Raw genomic sequence first — 21,413 nt, forward strand, 5'->3', positions numbered from 1 at the left:
TGTAATATGTCTAATGGTTTTGATTTAAACAAAATAATATATAATATTAAATAAAATTATGCTATTGATCCAATCCTAAATAAAAATTAAAAATAAATTACGTACAATTAGTTGGATTTGCATCCTCGGATTAAAATAAATTAATAAATACCGATAAAAATTTGAAAGTAAATTTGTTTGGTCGATATAATGTCATTCGACTAAAATAAAAAATAAACGAGTTAAAAAAATTAAAAGTAAATTTGTTTGGCAGATATAATGTCATTAAAACAAAATTATACATATTATCAATTCGGTTTAAAACATAATGATATTCATTCCGGGCTAAAATAAAATTAAACAAAAAACTAAATATAATTAGTTGAATTTGGTTGACATGAGTCTAAAACCAAGATTTTATATCTCATGCTAAAACAATATAATAAATATTACCGATGTAGCTAAAAAATATTTTATCAAACCGGACTACAACATAGTGCGTTGGTATAATGTCATTAGAATAAAATAAAATATATATTATCTATTCGGCTTAAAATAAAATAATATTTAACTAGAGTTAAAATATATATTTTTTTTTAAAAAAAGCTAAATGTAATTAGATGATTGATATAACTAGCTTAAGTCTAAGATAAAATAATGTATTATTGATCTAGCTAAAACTAAAATTAAGTTCAAACTAAAAATAATTCTTATATTATTGATTCGTGTTAAAATAAAATTAAAGTCTACCCAATTAGTTGTTAGGTATAATGTAGGTTTAAGATAATGGGATAACATGAATCACACCCTTATAACGAAATATTAAATTTTTGATTGCATATCTCTGTCTAAAATGTTTGGGTTTTGGTTTTTTTCAATTTCTATAGTATCCAAAACTTTTTTAATAAAATGATAATAAAGATAATTCTTTAGTTAGTATAATTGTGTCGGACTAAAATAAATCAATACATGTTAAAAAATTATACAATTGATTCATGATAAATCAAAATTAAAATAAGAAAATAACTATACCAGTTAAAATAAAAAAATATGTACTTTTATTCGGGTTAACATAAATTTTTTTATTATTGATACATAAACGTTTTATCATTAATCCGGGTTTAAACAAATTAAACAAAATAAATTTAAATATAATTAGTTAGATTTGTTTTGTATATCAAAGTAAACATAATTTGTATACTATTGATTTGAGCTATAGTTCATCTTTTAATTAAAACAAAATTATCTTTTGTAAACACACCTATGAATTTCAACAAAACTAAATCTTTTAATTAGTGATATTTTTTAAAAAACTAAAATTTTACTAAATTATACACATACATATTTAAAATAATTATGCTAGTACTATAGTCACAATAATGGGGTATAAATTGGTAGTTTTGGTTGGTTTATTTATTCCTTTAATCATGACCATAATATCTTCTTAATCAAATGAACATGACTGTTAAATTCAAATATTAAATAAATACAAAGTTTACCTAACTACTGAACATTTATTTTCGGGACTAATGACAAAAATTTATATTATTATTTATAATTATAAAGTTCCCCGTACTAGCTCCAAAATCGAAGGTTTAGTGTTTTTTGATATCTACAACAACAAATATATATATTATAATTTCATATAAAATAAATGGTTCATATACTATCAATCATATACATTATTTTAAAATACTTGATCTTAATTGAAAATTATATATATATATTAAATTAAAATATTAAAATTGTCATAATAAAATTATAATTCAATATTTAATATTTGATTACTTATATTAAATTTAATTAAAAGAATTTTGAACAATATAAATAAAAAATATTTATGAAAACATACTTGTGTTTTTTTTAATCAAGACAATGGTTTTAAAGTTGTAACTAGTAAAGCTGTAATGGGTATGGCCGGCTCACATGCACATTTACTCAAAAGTTATAAAACGTATTATTAATATATATTTTTAACACTTATATATTGTTCAAGTTTTATCAATTTTGATGGATAACCTCTGCAATTTTATTAGGTTGACAATCAAAATTATTATGTTATATAAATTTCGTAATCATGTTAAAGATAATATAATACATTATTAGAACACTTATTTATTTTAAATATTTCAAACTTGAACTTAGGATAACATTAAAGCAACTAAAATTCATTCCAATTTATGGTTTCTGTTCGGTAAAATAAGAAAAACTTCTTATTCTCAACTTTTGTATGCATAAGCTGGGAGTACATTCAATTCCCCTAACATTTTTGTTTTCTATCAGCTTATTTCAATTTTTTTCTGTGCCATTATTATCATAATTGTATGCAGAAAGCTTTAGGTTTCTAATTTTACAGTTTTAACTTTTGATTTTTAAAAATTTATTGTTTAATAAAAATTATTTGAGTGCATTTAACTATTTTTTATGTATTTCAGTATTTAATTGTCTTTTAAATTTAAAAATTGTTTGTTGAAGTTATTATATAAAATAAATTATTTTTAATACTTTATAATCCGTAAGTTATGATTTAACTAAGACATAATTTCACCCAACACCTGACTCATAATTTAGGATTTATAAGAAACCCCCGAGGCTCTCGATGTCTAATTTTTGGCTAAATTTAGAACATATTTTATTAATAATTTTATTTAAGTCCTAAGTTAGGATTTATAAGAACCCCTAAGGGCTCAATGTTTAATAATTATTTTTTTACCAAATTTATAGCAGATTTTATTAATAATTTTGACAAAAACTCAATCGGAACAAATTCTTAAATGATCATATAACCAGTTTGAAAAATAAATAAACCAACTAAATAATTAGCCTTTCTTAACAATCTAGCCTGCATATCCCCTAAAAACAGTTTCTTCACAATTGACGTGAACAAATATTTTTTTTAAGAGGCTAGCATGAGAATTTTAATACATTGTTAAATGAGAGATTTTTAATAAAAAAACTGAAATTTATTACTCTGTTTGTCCCATTTCTTTTATCACTTTGACCAAAATTTGGTCAAATTAACTAATTTTGTAGTGAAAATTATTTATCTCATATGATAATTTAAAATTTTAAAAATTACTACAATAAAATATACTTATTATACTATAAGATTCATTTTTAAAATTTGTAAAAAGATGAAAAGTAAATTAATTACTTAAGGAAAAAAAATTTTAAGCTTGACCATGAAAAGTCAAATAAGCGGAACAAAGGGAGTATAAAATTAGAGGCGTTCTCTTTGTACGTGTGAAAATTAAAGTAAATATATGATTGAATTTTTCCGAGTCTCGTGGAAGAAAGCTCGATTTGAATGAAGAATGGGACGATAGGGGGATGGAGATGAAGATGGATAGAATAGATGAAAATGGAGATGGGGGCGTTAGAGATAATGACAGCCCTAATTAGTAGAATGGAGTTGTTGGAAGATATGGTGTTTATATAGTGTATTACTCGCAATCTCCTCGAATGCTCAATGTTTAATTAAACTTTAAGAAATATAACTTTTTTCTGTGGTTTTAGTACAAGCTCTCGAGGCAATAGCAAGGAAGCTAGAAATCAAGCATTGGCCAGTTATAACTAGCAGTTCTTGCGGGGATGGAGGATTTCAAGGCGGCTTTTCAGCGAAACTTAGCAATGTGAAATGCTATTGCAAATTCAATAACAATTCTGTTTGCCATGTCACCAGTATGTACGTTTATACTGCACCTTGCTTCATTTATCTTGGCAAGGCTCGAATTTGTTTTTAATTTACTCTATTCACATTGCAGCCGGCTAAAAGCTTTAAATTTGACTGGAGAACTATCTCCAGAATTTTCAAAACTTGCCTTTCTGCGGGAATTGTAAGAAATAATATATTCGGGCATTATTAAATTATGATAATCAAGTCTTGTTTGTTGATGATTTCATTTTTATTTCTGCATTTGATTTATAAATATGGTCTATAAGCCGGTGATTATTACAGTGTGCTTACCTCTTATAACTGGTTGAAATTATGAAATTTTTGTTAATTCTTAAACTGTTTAACTTGCAGAGATTTGAGTCAAAACTATATAAATGGAACCATTCCCATCACTTTCGGTCAGCTTCGTCTCAAATTTCTGTAAGTGCTTTTGGGTTAGGGCTTGCTTAATTGTCTTCGCCCTATTCATTTGTATAGCATGCCAAATCAACCTCTAGATTGTCAAGTCTTTGTAACTTGGAGATTGTATTACAGGTGCCTTACAGATAACCGTCTCAGTGGTTCTATACCCCCGGAAATAGCTGATATTGATACACTTGAAGATCTGTGAGTAGTGAAATAAATACATTTCATAATACTATACTGCTGGCTGAAACATGACTTACGTGGTTCAAATAAATTATTCCAGGCAAATAGAAGACAATCAAATGGAAGGACCTCTTCCTCCAGAGCTTGGAAGATTGAGGAGTTTGTGGAGTCTGTAAGCTTACTTCTAATCTTACTTACAAGTCTTTTACACTATTTCTACATGCACCTACATTAAGATAGTATATGATCTAATCAAGCCTTCCCCTCACAGTGACACCTCAAGGTTGTTATCATTATTAGATAGTATCATTATTATAATGGTTTCCTTATTAGAATATTTTCCTTTATAAGCCCCTGCCCTTCTTCTATGGTTATCATCGAGAACAAGTTGGATTATATTAAAACCCTTTTTATCTTTTCTCTTTGTACTTTATCATGGTATCAAGAGTTATGATTCGATCCGAGATAGGTTGATGGAGAGTCGAATGGCTTCCACATGTTGGGTTTAAAACATGTCTTTTGTTTCTTCTCTTCTTCTTCTCCAATCCACATGTTGGGTTTAAAACGTGCCTTTTGTTTCTTCTCTTCTTCTTCTCCAAATTAGTTATGTCTTGTCTTTTCTTGGATGATTTTGAGTTTAATCATGATTACTGTTTTTTTTGCTTCGAATTAACTGGATTTTTCGGTGTATAACTATTGATTTTGGTTGGAGTTTTTTTTCTGCTGGTTTCGTTTTGCTTTGGTTGGGACTCTTATACACACTCACTCTTTGTTTCTTTTTGATGATGTTTTCTTTCCTTCTCTCGTGTTTATGATTATAACGGGGGTAGTCCTAGACACATATGTATACCTTCTTCATTTTTTATCTAGTGCTCTAGGCATATTAGCATTTCGCGTGATTGTTTTAGTTTTCTGGTGCGTGATTGTTTTAGTTTTCTGGTGCTCTAGGCACATTGACCTTCACGGGATTGTTTTAGTTTATCTGTTGCTCTAGCCTTTAGGCGCATTGGCCCTTCACAAGATTGGTTTCCTTATACGATGCTTTAGGCATATTGGCCATTTGCGGGATCGTTTTAGTTTATATGGTGCTTTAGGCACATTGACCCTTGGTGGGACTATCTCTTGGTTAGATTTGGATTTTGAATCTAGATTCGGTTGAAGAATGGATACAGTTTGCTAACTTGTATTTGGTTATAATTTGGATATTAATTTGGATTTGGATTTGGTTTGATATTAAAATTGAATATAGTTTGTTGGTTAGATTTCGATAAAGTTTGTTCGTTTGATTTGAATATGGTTTGGGTTCAACTATTGTTCTAGATTAGATTTAGAGTTGGTTTGGTTTGGATTGGGTATTAGGTTTGGTTTTAGATTTGGATTTAGTTTCGGTCTCAGTTTTGGTAGTGGTTGCAAATTTGGTTTACTTTTGAAGTTGTTTTGTTTGGTTATTGAATGACATGAATGGTTTTTCTTCTCTTGCTGATTGGATATTCTGTCTTCTCTTGTTTTGCGGTTGCAATTTTGCTCTTGTTTTACGCTTGTGCGCGTCTTTGGATTCTCTTGAAAATTTTTGGTTCACTTATATTTGTGTCTTTGTTTTTAAATCCGTTTGGATGCTCTAGAATCGGGTGTTGTACTTGCATTGCAGCTTTGGATTTGTTTGACTGACTACGTGGCTCCATTTCTTGTTTGGCAAACTCTCAATTCACCATTGTGAGTTTGAGGGGGAATGTTAACATATATAATATTTTTATTATTAGATAAGTTTCATTTTTATAATAGTTTTCTTATTAGAATGTTTTTCTTTATTACTGTTTAGTTACTGTTTGGTTATTGGCTATATAAACCCCTCTTCTATTGTAATCGAGAACAAGTTGGATTATAATAAAATCAAAGGTTTTAGGATAATCGGTAACAACTTCAGTTCATTTTTTATATTATGGTCAATTGCCAGGCTAAAAATTTACCACGGTGAAGCTGCTCTTAAGAGCGTGCAACATAGATGTTGAGGTTTTAATGTGAAGGTTGAAATCTTGACGTGAATTGGAAAATTTAATTTATGGCAATTTGAACCTGAAAAAATGGATGACATAATCGCAGGAGTTAATAGTTAGCACCGGGGATCTTAGAGTCCCTTGGTCATATTCGCAAACCTTGCTACTTGAAAGCTGATTGTGATAATTGGGAATGAGGGTAAATTAATTTAAATTTCTTCTTCATAGGGACTGGGTCTGTTTGGGATTGTTATCAACTGCTGTTTGAAAAAGTGCTGCTGAAAAATGTATTGTTGAAAAAATCAGATGACTGTTTGGTAGTATTTTTAATATGTATCTGTTTTGATGTAAAAATTATAAAAAATAATGTTTTTGATGAGGTTTGATGGTAAAAACAGCTTTTTCGAAAAGCACGGGGACTTTGCTTTCTCTAACAGCAGCTTTTACGCCAAAAATACTTTTTAGAAAAGCAGCTTTTGAATTTTACCAAACAATTTTTTAGCTGCTTTTCACGAAAAAACTGTTGTTGCTGTCTGCAACAGCAATGCTAAACACACCCTTAGTCACAATTCAAAAGTTTGAATTTACAAAAATATTGATAAATACTGAGAAATTATGTAACATGAGAAAATGACTTCTGATGAAGGAAATGATAAGAATACTGTCTGAGGGAATGTCACAGGATTGTAGCTGTTCAGTTAACAGAAAAGAATTGATGCTGGAAGACTAAATCAGAGATCAAAACTTATCTTCTATCCAGTATTTCCTTCAATATTGCAATTTACTAATTTATTAATTGCGTTTTTGTTTCTCATTGTTGTTTCATTTGACTTTGATGTGTCACACATGACCATTCTATGTTAACAATGTCTTTTCATTTTAAGAAACATCTAAGATCTTATTAAATGTTGTCTTTCTGTACACACTTCTATGCAGTCGTCTTTCATCTAACAACTTCACTGGAAGGATACCGGAGTCATTTGGTGCTCTAAAGAATCTGTCAGACTTGTAAGCCATGGTTAAAAACTGTTTGTTGCCAAATATATGTTTAGTGATTCTGAAAAGTATTGTTGGTTACAGTAGGATAGATGGGAGCAGATTGTCCGGAAAAATACCTGATTTTATTGGAAATTGGACAAAGATGACGGTATTGTAAGTGATTTTTATACTTTTTATATAGTACCTACTAATTTTCTGGTATTGCCTCCAGGGATTTTAACAGAGTGAACCACTCATATATATATATTACCATTTTTAATAAGCTTCAGTTAATATGTTGTAGGGATCTGCAAGGTACATCAATGGAGGGTCCCATTCCTTCTAATATCTCTCTTCTGAAAAATCTACAACATTTGTAAGCACAATCTGAAAGACTTTTGATCATTACAGTGTTGTAAAATGCGAGAATCTGACTTAATCGGTGGAGGTACCGTTCAGGGATTAATCGGGTAACCGGAATTAATCGGAATGATTAATCAGGTCATTAATCGGAACTAAATTAATATTATTTTTATTTATAAATAATAATTATGTAATTATTTTACTATTTTGACTATACATATATAATTATTACATATATTTATACAAATAAAATAAAATATGTAATATTATTAAAGTAATTTTGCTTTCTACGCTCAATCTGCTTTTACAGATTGTGTTTAGATAGGTCTCTCTATGGGTTTCATAGAGCAAGGGTTTAACCCTTTGTATATTCTCTTATTCTCTTTTCTAATATATATACAATTTAGTTAAAAAAAAATATAATTTGTAAGATCTAATTTATCAATTGAGGTCAATTTGAGATGAAAAAAATAAGAAAGTTTATTTTATAATCATTTAAAATAATAATTATGTATATGAGAATAAAATTTTTTAAAATTTTATTACAAATTAATATTTTCTAATAAATTTTTAAAAATTTTACCAATGAGGCCTATTTTTGTCCGATTAACCCAAGTTTTGACCGATTAATCCGAGTTTTTCCGATTTTTGTAAAAAACGATTTTGACCTGATTTTCCCTTAATCAGTTCGATTTCATACCGAACAACGATTAATCATCGACTTTTAGAACACTGGATCATTATAAGTGAATGCACCTCAAACTGAACGTATGAAGTCATTTGACGTAATTCAGGAGGATATCTGATTTGAATGGACCTGTTTCAAGGTTCCCCAATTTAGGAGGCATGACAAATATGACATACCTGTGAGTTGATCATTGATGTTTATTATGTTATTAATGCATTATGTCTTTTAATCGATTTTTCTGGTTATGCTACAAATAAACTTTAATTTTTTTTCAATTTTTGTCATGTAGGATACTGAGGAATTGCTTGATTACAGATTCAATCCCAAAATTTCTGGGAAGCATGATGAGTTTGAAGACCTTGTACATTCATTTTTGCACCTGTTCCTTTAATAAAAAAATCTGGTCAATCTTATTTTTTTATTCTATTGAGTGCTAATTATTAAAGACTAGAAATTTTCCATATCAAGTTTCGTGTTCCACCAGAATTAGTAACTAAGCTATTTATTAATTTTAATAACTGGACAATATTGTTGAAACTTAAATGTGTTCCCCTAGCGTAATGTTAAGGATGGTTATTGTGTGCGATAAGCTCCTTTCAGTAGGGTGATACATAAGGTCAAATACAAAATATAATTATGTTATTGTGGATATACTTTATTTACTTATTGCCATCAAACTTTTTCTTGTGCAGAGATTTGAGCTTTAACAGGTTGTCTGGACAAATCCCAGATTCTTTAGGGGCCAAACTGACCTTTCTGTACGTAGCTAAATATTAGTAAAATGTAATATACTGAATTGTTTCTCATGAAATGTAATTTATAACCCCTGCTTAGGAAAAAAAGGAGAGAAATTTATAATCCCTATGCAGTGATATCCATATATCTATCAGAGCAAGTCCAATGCATAGCTATAACTGGTTCTATAGCTATAATATAGAACTAACTTTGCAAAATCACCACTCCAATGCATAGCTAAAGTTGGTTTTATAAATGCATAAATAGATAGTTGGTCCTATATTCAGGATGACTATAGTTATCCTTGCCACATCATTAAATAATTACAAATGAAATGAATGCTGAGAGAGAGAGAGAGAGACTTGGAAATGTTTGGTTGCAAAATGTAACTAGCATTGGAGATGAAGTTCTATTGTAGAACCAAAATGCACTTTTTGGTCTCAAATTATAGCAATGGCTATTGTCATTTTAGCTTTAGTATTGGACTTGCTCTCATGTCAGTTTCTTTCAACTTGTGCATGCTTTTTCTGTAACATATATATTTCACCGTAAATAAATCTATATATTGCAACCAATGTCGTGACAAGTGTCTTTGGATGTAGGTATCTAAATAGTAACTTACTTAGCGGGGCAGTACCAAGCTGGATTGTTGAAAAAAGCTCGATTATTGACAACAAATATTACTTGTCAGTAAACTTTACTTTTTAGTTTTTTTTTGAAATAATTGCTGCCATTGTATGATAAAGCTTCTACTTTTTAATGTACATGTAGTTTTGGCACAGTATTATTAATATCCTATCCACATTCGCTGCAGTGATGTGTCTTACAATAATTTTACAAAGCCACCATCACAATATCTTTGCGGGCAATCTCGAGTGTAAGCCTATTCATGTTATGTTTCTTGATTAATTTCATGATTATATTAACTTACAGAGCAACTTCTTTTTTTGTTTTGCAGGAATTTAATTTCCAGCCATTCATCTTCAACCAGCAACTCGTAAAATTCCCTACAAACCTCCAATGTATTACTTTTACAATGCAAAGCATGGCCAGCAGTAGCACTACTAATGTTTTGTTTATCAATTTTAGAACTTTGTGGTGCTTGAAGAAAGACCTACCTTGTCCCGGGACGGCCCAATGTAAGCAACTAAACATATATAATTCTTTAACTTAATGTGTGGATGTACCTTTTAATTTGTAGTCACCTAGAAAAAATCATAGCAGTCTCTGCTAAATTTGCAGATCACTCACTGTTTATTAATTGTGGAGGACCAAAAGTAGAATCAGAGGGCAGGGAGTATGAGGCTGATTTGACTCCAGAAGGTCCATCATACTTCAATCCTACTCCTTATCGCTGGGCTTCTAGCAGTTCAGGTGTTCATATATATAATGATAAATCCAATTTCACGGCAATAAATAGCAATGTGACCGGAGAAGAATACTTTCAAACAGCCCGCCTTTCCCCTTCTTCACTCAAGTACTATGGCCTTTGCTTGCAAAAGGGTAGTTATAAAGTTCGCCTCCACTTTGCTGAAATACAATTCTCTGATGATGCGACATTCCATGGCATTGGAAGACGCATTTTTGATGTATCCATCCAAGTAAGAGGTCAAGTTTATGAGTGGACAAAAATTGTACCTCCGCAGTAGGACCTTTAGGTATTCTGTTTTATTGTTTTCTTAAAAATCGGCCTGGTGTTTCTTTCTCTCAACAGGGTAATGTTATTCGGAAAGACTTCAATGTTGCAGAGGAAGCTGGAGGTATTGGAAAGAATTTCACCTTGGAGCAGGATGTTACTGTTTATGGTAGCACTTTGGAGATCCACTTGTACTGGGCAGGGAAGGGGACTACTGCAGTTCCTGATTATGGTGTATATGGACCTCTAATATCAGCAATTTCAGTAACGCCAAGTGAGTGGATGTTGAATTTTAGGCTTCCCACTGATGTTTCTGCTACCTAGTCTTTAATTCGTATTGCTTTAATTTGATAGACTTTGAAACTTTGATACACTTCAAAAGGGGAGGACTATCAAGTCTATCTATTGCTGGCATTGTTGTCGCTTCACTTATGATCCTTGGCTTGATATTGGTTGTATTAAGGATGAAAGGTTTCTTAGGAGGAAAAGACGCTGAAGATAGAGGTGTGATTCTTACCACAATGTTGAATGTGCTGCAACATCTTAACTCATAATTTTTTTTCAAAATTTTGTGTAGTTATATACTGGATGGTGTCACATATCTTACTTCCTTTTTTCCTTGGGAAAGACCTTTGCATTTGTATATTACACAGGAACCAAGTTACTAATGTCCAACCGTGTAATGCAAACTTGCAGCCGTTTTAGTGTATATAAGGTCTTTCTTGTCTAACAACTACGTTGGCTGATTGTAATTAGGGTATATTTTTTTGCATACAGGCGGGCCAGTATTATTAATGAGAATGAAACCAATAACTAAGTTGTTATATAAACTATCTTATTGTAAATACTAAGCTCTGTTAACTTATCTTTTGTATCTGCAGTACCACAATTGGGCTGCACAAAAGAAACATATTAGTATTATATTTAAAAAAACAAAAGATATAATCAAATTATTGTGTATTTATATGCTTCAAATTGTGAAATTACAGTTTTCAGGAGTCGCAATAGTTACTGGACAGTTGAATTGACAGTTGGAGCAGGACTTTAGGTGATTGACATAATGATGATGCAAACTACAGAACAATACCAAATCAATCTCCTAATTAGAGATTAGTAAAAACTTCCTTTATTAATTAGAGTTTGCAGATAAGCATGTGCAGCAATGATACATGACTCTTGATTGAGTTTCATGGATATTGCTGGTTAACATCTTGAGATGAACATTTAATAAGAATATGACCTGAACAATGTCTGAGAAGTTTTTTTTGTTTAAATATGCATCTTGATCTTGTAAAATTATTTTGTGTTATCTGTGCAATTTTGGCTACTTCTAATCCTTGCTATTTTGTTCAGAACTGCGAGGAGCAATAGAACAGCAGACCAGATATTTTAGTTTAAGACACATTAAAGCGGCAACTGGTAACTTTGACCATGCAAATAAGATCGGAGAAGGAGGATTTGGACCAGTTTACAAGGTAAATTATCTTTCAAATGAAGTATATCTCTGATCCCATGGATATGTAGGCATCCGGTGAACAGTTTGCTTAGATATATAGGCAAATTGTTTTATTGTCGACGAAGATGCAGACCATGCTTTTCAAATATGATTTTGAACTTTGACTTATCTATTTATCCAGGCCTCCAAGATAAAAGTTATTAGATATATGTAATTTTTATAGGGTATACTACCAGATGGTCAAGAAATTGCGGTTAAACAGCTGTCCTCCAAATCAAAGCAGGGAAACCGTGAATTTATCAATGAGATAGGCATGATATCTGCTATACAACACCCAAATCTTGTAAAGCTTTATGGCTGTTGCATTGAAGGAAATCAGTTGTTGCTAATATACGAGTACTTGGAAAATAACAGTCTTGCTCGAGCCTTGTTTGGTAAATAATGAACTGTAAATCTTTTGAGTACTTTTTGGTTTATTTTGTTGTCTCAAATTCTTTTAGTATCACTGTATCACTCAGTCTCCATCGTTCAGGTCGTGATGAACAACGCCTAAACCTGGACTGGTCGACAAGAAAGAAAATTATATTGGAGATAGCAAGTGGCTTAACTTATCTTCACGAGGAATCAAGGTTAAAAATAGTTCATAGAGACATAAAGGCTACCAATGTACTGCTTGATAGAAATCTCAATGCAAAGATATCAGACTTTGGTTTGGCCAAGCTTGATGAAGAAGAAAACACTCATATCAGCACTCGAATTGCTGGAACAATGTAAGTCCTTTTTTTATATATTTAATAATCCAAACAATTTCCATGTTATGAATCCAATGGCCCTTCGACCTTCATTTGATTCCGACGGCCGGCATAAATCTCGTGAGACCTGCCCACGATTACTATTACGGGGTGCCCGGCCACTTTCCTTCGGTACAAGGAGAGTAAGCTACTTCTATTCCTCTTGCCATGTTTGTTTCGTGGTATTAAGTTGACCCGATAGTTCGTTCGTTTCGTATACTTTCCAGTCGTGTACTTTCGTGTTTTATGTTATGTACGTAATGCCAAACCCAAACCCGACTCGTTAAGAATTCGTCTCGTTTCGTGTACCTTCATTTCATGTACCTTTCATGTCGTGTTTCCTGTAATTTTTGAATAAAAATCAAAATATTAAAATATTAAATTTTTACTATTCAAGCTCAAGTTTTAAATCAATATGTCATAAAGAATCAAATGTTGTCAAGTCTTGTGAAACTTAAATATGTAGCTATTTTGTATTTATCTTATGTAAAACTTATAAATAAAATATAATTTTCAAAAATGTATTCATTTAATTTTAATAAAATTTATTTAAAAATTTGAATATTTAATTATTTCGTGAATTTTCATTTCGTGCCTTATACTCAAGGATAAACCCAAAACCGACACTAAATTCATCCGTGTAATATAGTGTTCGTATACCCCAAAGGTTAACCCAGATCCGTAATTTTCGTGTACCGTACGAAATTGACAGCTCTAGTGTTAAGTATATGATAGAATTATAATCCTTTAAGTTTTAAATCCTATGTTTGTTGTGTAAAAAAATATCTGACGGTAATCCAGGGATTATAATATTTTCCAACTTATTCTCTTGAAGTGTTGGTAAAACTTAATGATGGTTGTTAAGTTGGTATAACCGCTTCATTCTAGTCTCGTGGATAAGATTTGCTCTTTAGGTCGTGGGGGCTGTTGGATGGGGGATAATCAATTATAGATGTTGAAGAGTATAAAAGCAACTCCAAGAGTTTGGTCCAAATTTGGATAACTTTTGGCCCAACTTTGGACTGAATCCCTCTCCAATAAACATTGTATTTTTATATGATATAAGATATTATCTTAATATTTTTTTAATATTATTATTCATTAATTGTATTATTTTAAAATATTGTTAATAATGAATAATAAAATTCACATTAAACACCAAATATATATTCAAAATAGTAAACACGTTTAGTTCTAATTTTTATAATAAAACATTTATATTAAACATTCCGTTCAAATAAGAAAAGTACAAATACTAATTAAATTTTAAATCATTGTTAATCTGTACTAATTCTCAGAATTTATATATTCTTCCCACAAATATCATAAATATTAATACTAATTACTACTTGTATTGATAAATATCATAAACAAAAAATTTTAACTGATAAACTATATTAGAAAATTAGAAAATTAGAAAATTATTATTCTAATATTGGTCCAAATTTAGACCAACATTGTTCATCGGTCCAAATTTGGACCGAGATCTAGGCTACCGTTGGGTTGGACCTTTAGGCCACTATTGGAGTTGCTTTAAGATCATTTTAGAGTTTTTTTTTGACACCCAAGCTCGATGAAGAAGAAAACACTCATATCAGCACTCGAATTGCTGGAACAGTATAAGTCTTTTTTTATATTTAATAATCCAAACAATTTCCATGTTATGAATCGAATGGCCCTTCGACCTTCGTTTGATTCCGACGGCCGACATAAATCTCGTGAGACTTGCCCACGATTACTATGTCGGGTCCCCGCCCACTTTCCTTCGGTACAACGAGAGTAAGCTACTTCTATTCCTCTTGCCATGTTTGTTTCGTGGTATTAAGTTGACCCGACAGTTCGTTCGTTTCGTATACTTTCGATTCGTGTACTTTTGTGTTTTATGTTATGTACATAATGCCAAACCCAAAACCGACCCGTTAAGAATTCGTCTTGTTTCGTGTACCTTCATTTCGTGTACCTTTCATGTCGTGTACCTTTCATGTCGTGTTTCGTGTAATTTTGTAATAAAAATCGAAATATTAAAATATTAAATTTTTACTACTCAAGCTCAAGTTTTAAGTCAATATGACATAAAGAATCAAATGTTGTCGAGTCTTGTGAAACTTAAATATGTAGCTATTTCGTATTTATCTTATGTAAAAATTATAAATAAAATGTAATTTCCAAATATGTATTCATTTAATTTTAATAAAATTCATTTAAAAATTTTAATATTTAATTATTTCGTGGATTTTCGTTTTGTGTCGTATACTCAAGGATAAATCCAAACCGACACTAAATTTATCCGTGTAATATTGTGTTCGTGTACCCCAAAGGTTAACCCAAACCTGTAGTTTTCGTGTCGCGTACGAAATTGACAGCTAGCTCTAGTGTTACTATTAAGTATATGATAGAATTATAATCCTTTAAAATTTAAATCCTATGTTTGTTGTGTAAAAAAGTATTTGATGGATAGGATTATAATCTTTTCCATCTTATTCTCTTGAAGTATTGGTAAAACTTAATAATAGTTGTTAAGTTTTTCTAACCGCTCCATGGATAAGATTTGCTCTTTAGGTCGTGGGGGCCGTGTGGACGGGGATAATCAGTTATAGATGTTGAAGAGTATAAAAACAACTCCAAGAGTTTGGTCCAAATTTGGGTAACTTTTGGTCCAAATTTTGACCGAATCCTTCTCCAATAAATATTGTATTTTTATATGATATAAGATATTATCTTAATATTTTTTTAATAATATTATTCATTAATTGTATTATTTTATAAATATTGTTAATAATGAATAATAAAATTCACATTAAACACCAAATATATATTCAAAATAGTAAACACGTTTAGTTCTAATTTTTATAGTAAAAGCATTTATATTAAACATTCCGTTCAAACAAGAAAAGTACAAATACTAATTAAATTTTATGACATTGTTAATTTATAGTTATACTAATTCTCAGAAATTATATATTCTTCCCACAAATATAATAAATATTAATACTAATTACTACCTGTATTGATAAATATCATAAACTAAAATTTTAACTAATAAACTATATTAGAAAATTAGAACATTATTATTCTAATATTGGTTCAAATTTGGACCGATGAATATTTTCTGTCCAAATTTAGACCAACATTGTTCATCGGTCCAAATTTGGACCGAGATCTAGGCTACTGTTGGCTTGGACCTTTAGGCCTTTCTTGGAGTTGTTTTAAGATCATGTACTTTTTTGAAACCACTGATTTGTTACTTAACATAGTATAAGAGCTGAGCACGATTAGATAACCCAAATGGTTAAAGGCACTTAACATGGCATCAAAGCTGAGCACGATTGGATTCCGCAAGTAATTAAGGGCTTATCCTCTGTTGTCCCCGGATTCGACTCTGGCTTATCCCGAAAATTTCTTATAATTGATATTCAATTATAAGGCTCTATAAGTCATATTAGTCAAATAAACATGGTATCAGAGATTAGTTTAAGGAGGGCATCCGGTTCAAGGGGGTTGTTAGAAGAGTATAAGAGTATAAGATCGTGTTGGGTTCTTTCTTTTGCACCTTAAGGATTTTGACGGATTAGTTACTTAACAATAGAACCTTGATTATGGCGATCCAACTTTTTAAACAATGACTTTTCTTGAAGTTACTAAAGGTATCTTTAGTCTAAAGCCTAAACTTACGTGCTACATATTTTCATGTTGCTATGCATGTTTTTTGTACCTCCATATTTCCAGCTTATCTCCTGATTAACGTTTGTGTTTGTGAACGTAGTAGCATTTAAGCTAAACCAATAACGGAATTACTTACCATAGATTAACGTGTGTGTATACATAAGTATTCGTAAACCATAAAATTTGTAAATGCTCCACGTTTCATCTCCTAATTAACGTTTGTGTTTCGGATTTTTTTTTCTATAGAAAGAACCTAAGTTTCCGCTTTCTTGCACAAAATTCAGTGTTTGTAAATGCTCGACTCGACTCGTTAAGTAATCGAGCTTGAGTTCGAACAAGAAAATATGCTCGTTTAACTTATCGAGTCGATCCGAGTTTTACAGGTGGTCGACTCGAACTCGACTCGAGATTGACCCGAGATCGACTCGACTCGTTAAACTCGACTCGATAAGCAATATGCATAAAATAATCTAAATATATACATGAGCATGCTCTATTTTCTACTCGTGTCTTCATAATTGGACTGTGCTTAAATTTTATTTTATTTGGGTTGGGCCTTGTTTAGACTCTAATTGTGAAAAAAGACCAAAAAAAATTAAAAAATTAATGACCAACTCGAACTCGACTCGAGTTCGACTCGACTCGAAAAGTTCGTGAACAACTCGAACTCGACTCGAGTTCGAACATGAAAATCTGATCGTTAAACTTTTTGAACTTGACTCGACTCGTTAAGAAAAAACTCGAACTCGTTAAGGAAAAACTCGACTCGACTCGGTTCGTTTACAGCCCTAGTGTTTACCATCCACCCATAAGAATTTAGGCGACGGTCTTTCCGGACTTGCTTCTTATGTAATGAATATATACTATGCCTGGAACCTCTTTTCAGTTGGCATTAGGTCCTGTTGAAGTTACAGAACTAAACTCTTAAAATTAATATATATATATATATATATATATATGTATTTCTCCTTGTCAGGGGATATATGGCTCCGGAGTATGCAACGCGAGGTTATTTGACTGATAAAGCAGATGTGTACAGCTTTGGGATCGTTGCACTGGAGACTGTGAGTGGTAAAAGCAACACAAGTTGCATGCCAAAGGAGTTTGTCTACCTTCTTGATCAGGTAACATAGTGCTTCATTGACTCCAATATTTTGCTTTTCGATAAAAAAGAACACAGTCCAGGTAGTCCTCAAGCCTTTGCATGCAAAATCTGGGCACCAAATGTGCTTCCTGGCTAGACTAGATGAATACTAGCAACTAGAAAGCACAATTGAGCCACATGCAAACTGGCATTCAAACAGACCCCTTAGAGAACATATGTATATAGTTACAGTTAATGTAGAAGTTGCTCCATTGCTGTCACTTTTAGTAACTTACAACACACAGAGCTACTGCTGGAGCAGGGAGCTACGGTTAGGTATCCTTTCTAAGTTTCTTTCCTGACACTAATTCACCTTTAATCATACTATTAAGTAGTCCACCTTTGAATTATAGATAATCAAGACATAATTTGGCTTTTAACCTGGACGCTAGAGCTAAGCTTGTACTCCCTCCGTCCCTCCCAATTGTTATCATTTCTGGAAGAGTGCCCGACACGCATTTAAGATGAAGAAAAAGTATAGTTCTTTAATTTTTTTATAAATTTTTATTTTCCTAGAACAAAAATTTAAACATTCTATTTTTATTCAGAATTTTTTTTTAAAAAAAAAAAGTTATAGAGCTATACTTTCTATTCATCTTAAAATGCGTGTCAGATACTCTCCCAAAAACGATAACAATTGGGAGGGACGGAGGGAGTTGTAAATAAGACCGGTGGTCCAACTTGTTTGGCCTGGCTGATATTAATTTATTACTTCAAGTTAAAAAATGTATGTTTGTGTAATAAGTCAAAAATTGACTTCAAGTTTAAAAAAAACAGTTTAGAGCCATAAGTTGATAAGAGGTACTTTTATCAACTAGCTTTATTTTTTTTTAAAATTATTTGATTAAAGTTAATATAATCATCCGTATGTACAACTCATATAAATTATTATCATTTTTTATTTTTTTAATGACTCAAAAGTTGTAATAAATTTAAAATTACTCAAATAAAAAAATTTGACCTTTCACTTTCGCAACTTTAAGTCATAAGAAAATATTTTAAGCTAAGCCAAACGGGCATAACCTGTATAATATTAACATCAATTTTTTTAAAAATTTTATTTATGTATGCAAAGCCCATTAACTAGAATAAGAGAATTGCAACTTCATTAGTGCAACTAACTTTCCAAAATTGTTTAATTTAAGGTTCTTAGTATTTCATGCTGAATTCCAAAGCATGAGTCTGTTCTATTATCTAACTTGTTCGGTAGACCCTAACTGCATAAATGTGCTTACGTTTGTGTTTGGTTGCTCTGAATAAGATTAGACAGTCAGGGAACTGTTCCATTCCCGAGCTTTATATCAATTCATCATGTATCAAATACTTATTTCTTAACCTTAGAAGTCGATCATGACTAAAGTCTGAATGTAAATGTTATGAAGGCCTACGTTCTTCAAGAGCAGGGAAAACTTTTGGAACTCGTAGACCCGATTCTTGGCACAAATTACTCCAAACAAGAGGCATTGAGCATTTTAAACATATGCCTGTTATGCTCTAATCCATCTCATACCCTGAGGCCATCCATGTCTGCAGTTGTTAGTATGTTACAAGGAAAGAAGAAAGTCGAAGCACCAATTTTTACGCGCACTGCAACAAATGAAAGCATGATGTTTAAAGCCTTAGAGAGGAATTCACACGATAGCCACTCAGTGTCGTCAATGGAGGGGGCATGGGCTAATTCTTCAATCTCTGTACCAAGTAAAGATACCAGCAAACTTCTCGAGGATATGTATGATGTTAAAATGGAGTAACAACAAACATTACATAGATTAGATTACTTCCACTACAAGAAAAAAGGCTAAATTCGACTTCTTTTCAAAAAATTTAAGAGTATGAGCACATTTCCTGCCATTTTTAAATATAAAATCTGACCGAAATCGGTTGAATTTAGAAGTGCCAAATAAAATATTTTGTGGGAAAATTCTCTCCACTTTTTTATTGGGGCTAAATTCGACCGGGAAAAAAAATTGGTCGAATTTTGGAGCTAAATTTGGCCGGTTTAATTTCGACCGTTTTAATTTCAACCATTTTTGGTTAAAATTGATTGTAAATACGATCTTTTAAATACGATCGCTGGAATTCGACCGAGGCCAGGTAGTGTTTATTATGTAAGTTTCTTTTGGAGCCAAGTTCCATTATGTAATGTTCTGAATTAAATTGGATCAAATTGCTCCATTATTGTCTGTAGTCAAATTTATTATAATTAGAAAAATATCGTCTCTAGGAAAGTTTATTATTACAAATTATTGTAATAATTAATGTCAGTTTATGAATATTTCACTTTATAGGTGGTTTATTTAATTTTCATGCAAGTTGAAGCCTCTTCAGGTTTGCAATTTTATAATTACAACAAGTAGGATCATATCCCCATCCCTGTGCATTGACCGAAGATTTTATCAAGACGACCCGATTAGTTAGCAGTATTAAAATTAAACTATTTAAATTATTAGTTAAGAGATTGTTTGGTACACAGACTTTTATTCAGGAATTTGAACTTCCTAAAAATTTATTTATGATACACTTGTTTGGTTGTTAAAAATATAGAAAGTAGAAATACCTAGAAACTTAAAATACCTATATAATAGAGGAAGTTATTTATCCACTCCCCCCTTGGTTATCCACATTTCTCATCCTAAAACACACATTTACTTATAACTATATATATATATATATATTGTAATTAGAAGTTCTGCAGGTTAATCAAACAGAAAATTTCACTTCTCAGGAACTTTGGAAGTTAATTCCCAATATATACGAAACAAGCATTAAGTATCAAACAGATACATTAAATATGCAATTATTGTTATTCAAGTATCAACACCCTATAATCTTTAGATCGACGATTTTGAATCATGTTACAGCCTTATGATATTTACGGATTGTCAGATTCATTTAGATAAAATAAAAAATATTATACATTGAAAGTTTTGAATTTAAATTATGATATGTAATACTCCTTCTGTTAAAATATAGTTTATTAATAATTTTAAAAATATATAAATTTTTAAATAAAAATATAATATTTAAATGTTTATACGGAAAAAAAATTATAAAACTAAATTTTATAGTTATATTAAAATACATATCAAACATGAAAAAAAAGAAGTAAAAATCCAGTAAAATAAAAGAAATATCAAATAAGTAAAATCCATAATACTTGGATGACCGAATTGGACATGTTTTGAAAAATTGAATCCATGGGTCCTATCTTCCCCGTGACAGTGGAACACATACCGACCTTAAGTCATACTTTGTCCTCATCTTCAACAACTTGGATTCATGAATCAACATTTACATGACAACACATCAATCAAATATAAAAAAATATTTGTCTTTTTGCAATGACCATGAATCGGTGTAATGCAAATTAAAATACAAATTAAAAATTTAATACAAGTTGAACCAGGTCTTTCATAATCTTACGTGGTTTCAGTATTTTGAATTTTATTAGTCCAAAGGTAAACCGGTGTGTGTGAACGTGAATCTTTGGTCACAAAATTTTACCGATTAATTTAAGTACCACATACCGCACCCAATTTGGAACGTTGAAAATTTGCTAAATAACTTACTGACTTACTATTTCAAAATTCTAAACTCGAAAGTTTCAGATTTGATTATGATCTTCCAATTTTGGTACAAACAGTGATGGGGAGATATTATGTTGGTTCGGATCAAGGAGAAAAGAGTCAAAGGGAATTAAATAAATAAATAGGACTTTGTGT

General features: G+C 31.0%; 1 protein-coding gene across 2 annotated transcripts in view; it reads left to right on the forward strand.

Annotated features, from left to right (window-relative positions):
- LOC141711733 (putative LRR receptor-like serine/threonine-protein kinase At1g53440) overlaps positions 1-19,976 on the forward strand; it is a 32,538-nt gene extending 12,562 nt beyond the window's left edge. Inside the window, exons 2-24 of one of the 2 annotated variants that reach the window (XM_074514388.1) lie at positions 3,496-3,664; positions 3,744-3,815; positions 4,007-4,075; positions 4,190-4,261; positions 4,344-4,415; positions 7,174-7,245; positions 7,318-7,389; positions 7,520-7,591; positions 8,373-8,444; positions 8,556-8,627; positions 8,959-9,024; positions 9,604-9,687; positions 9,816-9,878; positions 9,960-9,998; positions 10,091-10,140; positions 10,226-10,602; positions 10,716-10,911; positions 10,992-11,141; positions 11,991-12,112; positions 12,317-12,527; positions 12,626-12,863; positions 17,524-17,671; positions 19,074-19,976. In XM_074514388.1, the coding sequence (XP_074370489.1) occupies positions 3,496-3,664; positions 3,744-3,815; positions 4,007-4,075; positions 4,190-4,261; positions 4,344-4,415; positions 7,174-7,245; positions 7,318-7,389; positions 7,520-7,591; positions 8,373-8,444; positions 8,556-8,627; positions 8,959-9,024; positions 9,604-9,687; positions 9,816-9,878; positions 9,960-9,998; positions 10,091-10,140; positions 10,226-10,602; positions 10,716-10,911; positions 10,992-11,141; positions 11,991-12,112; positions 12,317-12,527; positions 12,626-12,863; positions 17,524-17,671; positions 19,074-19,442 (2,927 nt within the window). In that variant the 3' untranslated portion in view covers positions 19,443-19,976. The remainder of the gene's footprint in view (positions 1-3,495; positions 3,665-3,743; positions 3,816-4,006; positions 4,076-4,189; positions 4,262-4,343; positions 4,416-7,173; positions 7,246-7,317; positions 7,390-7,519; positions 7,592-8,372; positions 8,445-8,555; positions 8,628-8,958; positions 9,025-9,603; positions 9,688-9,815; positions 9,879-9,959; positions 9,999-10,090; positions 10,141-10,225; positions 10,603-10,715; positions 10,912-10,991; positions 11,142-11,990; positions 12,113-12,316; positions 12,528-12,625; positions 12,864-17,523; positions 17,672-19,073) is intronic. The other variant, XM_074514389.1, reaches the window with a different exon arrangement.
- Positions 19,977-21,413: the final 1,437 nt, after the last annotated feature.

The sequence above is a fragment of the Apium graveolens genome, chromosome 3, assembly GCF_009905375.1.
Source record: "Apium graveolens cultivar Ventura chromosome 3, ASM990537v1, whole genome shotgun sequence".
Lineage (NCBI taxonomy): Eukaryota > Viridiplantae > Streptophyta > Magnoliopsida > Apiales > Apiaceae > Apium > Apium graveolens.